This window comes from Corvus brachyrhynchos, unplaced genomic scaffold (assembly GCF_000691975.1).
Source record: "Corvus brachyrhynchos isolate BGI_N302 unplaced genomic scaffold, ASM69197v1 scaffold86, whole genome shotgun sequence".
NCBI lineage: Eukaryota > Metazoa > Chordata > Aves > Passeriformes > Corvidae > Corvus > Corvus brachyrhynchos.
This window is the reverse complement of record NW_008238647.1, coordinates 826,189-831,240: the sequence shown is the minus strand read 5'-3', so window position 1 is coordinate 831,240 and position 5,052 is coordinate 826,189. Positions and strand designations below refer to the sequence as shown.

Sequence of the window (5,052 nt, the reverse complement as noted above, 5' to 3'; positions counted from 1 at the left end):
AAGCAGAACCATGGAGACAACAAACAGGCACATTGCCTTAGGTCTGAGAGACACGGAGGGAAGACTGTCCTGAGGTAGGTTTGGCATCAGACCTTAACTAGGAAGTCTCAAGAGTGGAACAAGAGGCATCTGCAAGGAAAACAGTATCATTAACTCAAACATATGACAGGACGCTGTCTTTGATCCTTTCTGTTATGGGCTCTGAAAGACCCTATGGAAGAGTACATTAGGAAATACCAAGTCCTTTCCTAAAAACAGACACGCTGGGGGAGAGTGAAGGGAGGCAGCTGGGGAAGACAGAAAAGCTCATTCTCTCTTCATTCACATGCATTGCAATGGGTTGTTGGAACAGTGTTCATTCAGTGAATAATTAATGATGGTTAATTTCCAAGATTATGATGTCCTATCAGCACCTAGTAACATGGGATATAATCAAGAATAGTGTTTGCTGTTACTCCCAGTTGAGATAAAGTTCTATTTCCTAAATTTACACACAGAAGCAAAGAAATTCTTCAATAAGGTTAACTTAACAATTAGACTGATCCATCTTGCCAGAATTAAGTTCTCAGCGATTTTAAGAACAATTACACATACACAGAAACACAAAAGGAAAAACTACGAGGCAGCATGACAAAAAAGTTTTCTGCCCTATTACATACCATTTTATTCGTCATACTTAAAGCTAAACCTGTACAAGTTTGTACACAGTGCATTGAAAGAACTGTTCACTAGCTCAAAAAATGAACAAAACATCAGAAGCATTACACTTACGGTCCCTTTTGGAATTTTTGTGCAGTCAGCATCAATGTATCAGCTCAAAGCTTTTGACAGATACAAAAAAAACCCCCAAAAACAACTGAACAAAGGCCACAGAGACCACAGGGCCCTCATTAGGGCTACTCAAGACAGTATCAGGCTGATGTCCGTGGTAATCTCATAAGCTGAATTCGAAGTCTGCTATATAGAAATGTGAAATTACATCCATTAGTAAAGAATCTAAGAGGAATTTAAGAAGCTAATTTAAACAGTAAAGATAAATTGGATCAAAACTACATATACAGTTACAGACACAGGCAAACTCACACAACCATTTAATTCAGGATCACATTTCTACACAGGAGAAATACAACATTCTATCAACCAGTATGGCTTTTTCCATGAATAGGTGGATGTTTTCAGATTTTAAACTGAAAACTGTTATTTGTCTAAGAAAACGAGAAGTAATTAACTATGTTAGGAAGAATTAATGCCAAGACATGAAAGTGAGATTAATGTGAAATTTATAGCATTCAGATAGACACCCCTATGATTTAATTTTGGAAGACATTTCACCTTCAATTGTCATTCTGGAAGCATATTTCACCTGTGAACTTTCATCTTAGAACACTGAAAGATAAGGTATAACTTTAAAAAAAAATTTAATAGACTGAAATGCACCTGAGCAAAACAAAAACTAAAGTTTAAAGACTAAAGCACGCATTTAGCGGAACTCAAGTTTTCACATGTGGACACGCACAAAATTAAAAAACTGAAACAAAACTAAGTTAACAGCTATTGGCACCTATCCACAATAAGCTGTAAGATGATGTAATAAAACATAGCTAATAAATATGATCAGTTCACAATGAAACTGCACAAGCCATTAATTCACATTGAAACAATACACCTGATTGCAGTTTTGAGCAAAAAACCCATAACTTAAAATTCTATTTTATTCAAATTTGAAAAACTATTTTAACCAGTTTAAATACATTCATCCCCAGTCAAAGTTTTACAGTAACTGATAATTTTCAATCACACACACAGCCACATTGTAAATCCCTGAAACATGGATTTATTATAGGAATACTGATAAAACCTTAACAGAGATACAAATGGTACATCACATAGTGTCTTACACCTTAATGGCAAGTACTTGACCACCTCATGATTGGTAGGTGCATCACTCCTACTCTTACACTCTAATACCATCCTCTAGGACCAAATGGTTTGAATTCACAACAGTTTGCAGTTACCTAAAACCAAGGATTTTTTAAAATCAAGCTATAAAAGATTCTCTTCTGACCAGTATTTCAAAACTTTTGGAAAGAGAACACCTCAGTGAGGACTAAATACAGTATGCAAGGAGAGTCATTGTAGTGAATTTTAAAGTCATTTCAGAATCAGCATCCCTGAAGAGTTACAGTATACAGCAGTACATCCCTTGACATCAGTTACGTGGTGCATGTTTATCTGTGCATCTTAGGACCTTACTGTACCAGTAGGTCTTAGGACTCTTGAAATTAATCTCATTCTGGCACAAACTTTCCTGTGGGGTAGGGCAATTTCCAAATGAAAGGCACTCTGTTATGAGTGAAATCAGAATTATCAGCAATGCAAATGGACAACTTGTAATGTATTGAAGAGAAATGCCACAGCTTACACAACGTCTAAAATTAGGTACTTCCTGTAAAACAGGTGAAAAAATATCTAGAGCAGCTGTAGTGCATCTGTTTACGTGCACACGGACACTAGTCATTGTACAAGCAGTGATCTTCCAAGTATCGCAATGATTGGTTTTTTTTCTCCAGTGCTTTTTTAACTTGGGTGAAATCAAGGTGACTTGCGGAACAGCCCGTGGCCCACCACTGCACTGCTTCCGGCAGCCCACAGCAAGCAGATCTGGAAGTAAGCTGCAAGTGTGGTCCTCGGTAGTAGGACAAGAGCACAGGCACACACCACTAGTTGGTACCACTTATTTATCCTCACACCTTTTCTTTTTTTTTCCTGCCCTTCTTAAAAAAAAAAAAATTACCATCTTGGGAATACAGCTTTCCTTAATACAGACAGGAAAAATGCTTGTTAGCCTGGCTAAGGGATGTGCAAAACAGAAGTAATTTCCCTGAGGCAAAGATCTTCAAGTCATGCCTAGTTTATGTTGTCTATTCTTATTTCACCTGTTGAAATATTTGGCACACTGAGGCCTTGATCACTGACTGAGACTCCTGGCATTATCACAGCCTGTATTATACACTTTATATAATAAAGTAGAAGTTGCAAATGCTTCATTCTCTCATTCTGGTTTGGTTTTTCACATTTACTGATTAAAATCCCTTTCCTTCTCAAGGGTGGCATTGGGTCTCCTGGGCAGGAAAGTAGAGTGAGAAACTTCTACTGTATTTAAAGGTTGCCATGAATACTGAATGCCTAAAAGGGCAGTAGTTATTAGACTCAAAACACAGAGTAACAGGGTGACAATTAATATCCTGTTAGAAAAAGCCTGTTACTTGGTCAAAGGTAGGTGATTAAATAGCTGCTTCTTGACTTACATTATGAAAACCATCCAGGGAGAAAAAAAAGTCATGTCATGAGTGCCTCCAGTATAAAACACATAAGAAGCAAAGCTTGAAACAAGTCTTCCCAGCTTTCCCTTTTAAAATATAAATCGCACTTTTATACAAAGCAATCCAAAAAGTCTAAATAGCAGTAAAAATCTGAAGCTGCCTTGTACCAAAGAGTATCTGTGTTCAGCATCTGAAGTACAGGCAACAAGCTTTCAGCCATCCTGCACATAGAGCCATTTGCTCTACACCCTCCTGCTTTGAAAGGGGCTGCCATTAAATGCCATGCCACTGGGTGGGGAATAAACAAAGAAATAAAAAACAATAGTAGGAGTTTAAGGCCTTTATCTCCACAAGGAGCTGAAATCTGTGGCACAACCCATGACACCAATACTTACTACCCAAATGAGCACACTCCCACCCAGGGCTTCCAAAATCAGTCACACTAACATTTGCCACACAAGACAATCATACCAACAGCAAGCAACAGCGCTAATTAAGCATTTTTAAGGTCTTCAAAAATTCAAGCAAAGGGCACTTCTGAGAAAGATAATCTTACAGATTTGGTTTTAAAAATAGACACCACACTCACATTCAAGGGACATCCTTCACTTTTAGGCCTTTGTCACAAATCTGAATCTTTATTGTTCTGAAATAAATGCTATAAACATAAGACTCAAAACAAGAACTCCAACTTTCAGTCTCAGAAGAGGCGTGGTTCAATGCCCATATCACATGTAACAAGAAAGTCTCCTTAAAAAAGGAAAAAAAAATTACTGTAAAGTCTTTCTTATGAATGAAAATGCAATCCTTTCTTTTTCTCATTACTTTGTGTACAGGCGGGCACCAAAAAAAATTTTTGCATTTTCTTTTGAATTCTTGCTATGATGCTTGACGAACTTTCTGCCATTCAACAAACTCATCCAGAAGTACAGGCCCTGCAAATGGATAAAACTTGGATTTACATTTGTCAATGTCTTTCAAACATCTCTCGAAGTACGAGGTTAAAACTACTGGTCTAGGAAACATCCATGTCAATCCTATGGTAAAATACTCATAGATCAGTATGATCATTCCAATCCAAGGATGACAAAAAGTGCACAAAAAACACTACATGGAATTATGGAAAAAAGTGTTCCTGATATCTGACAGGTGGAGCAAACTGAATGGAAAGCATAAAAATAATCTTATATTGTAAATCAGCACAACTAATTCCTTGTTCCTAAAGTTTTCAAAATTGTGAATAATTAGAACATGGATGAAAACGGGACTTAGGTAATTCAGTCATAGCATGACTGGTGGAGAGTTCAGCCCCAAATACCAGCAGGGTAAAAATTGTTAAGCTACAGTCTGTTACATACTAGAACAAAATGAGAGTTTGCTGTTTATAATTCTACTTGCAAGTCTACAGTTTCATGCAGCAAGCACCTTCACTAGATCCTCACTGAATACAAGCTGGCTCAAGAACACCATCATACTACTGACATACTATACCCCTAACATACAATTAACAACAATTAGTATCTACAGTTTGAAGATGAATGGTTATCAGGGCTGTTTTCTATATATTTTTGGAGAAGAACGATTTTACACCTTACAGTATTGTTTCTGTTACAGAAACTTGTTTTATGCTTAAAATTCTCTGCTAATATTTGAATAAGCAAAACATTAAGAATACTTACATGCACCATCTTCATCATAGTTGCTAAGATCTGCATGGACAGTCCTGCTG

General features: G+C 37.0%; 1 protein-coding gene across 3 annotated transcripts in view; it reads right to left on the bottom strand.

Moving 5' to 3' along the window:
• Positions 1 to 1,818: 1,818 nt before the first annotated feature.
• The window catches only part of DCUN1D5 (defective in cullin neddylation 1 domain containing 5), a 14,813-nt gene continuing 11,579 nt past the window's right edge, over positions 1,819 to 5,052 (bottom strand). For 2 of the 3 annotated variants that reach the window (XM_017737650.1, XM_017737649.1), the window contains exons 8-9: positions 5,003 to 5,052; positions 4,104 to 4,258 (exon numbers count right to left, since the gene is read on the bottom strand). In XM_017737650.1, coding sequence (XP_017593139.1) covers positions 4,203 to 4,258; positions 5,003 to 5,052 — 106 coding nt within the window. In that variant the 3' untranslated portion in view covers positions 4,104 to 4,202. Of the gene's footprint in view, positions 4,259 to 5,002 lie in introns of all 3 variants that reach the window. The other variant, XM_008636304.2, reaches the window with a different exon arrangement.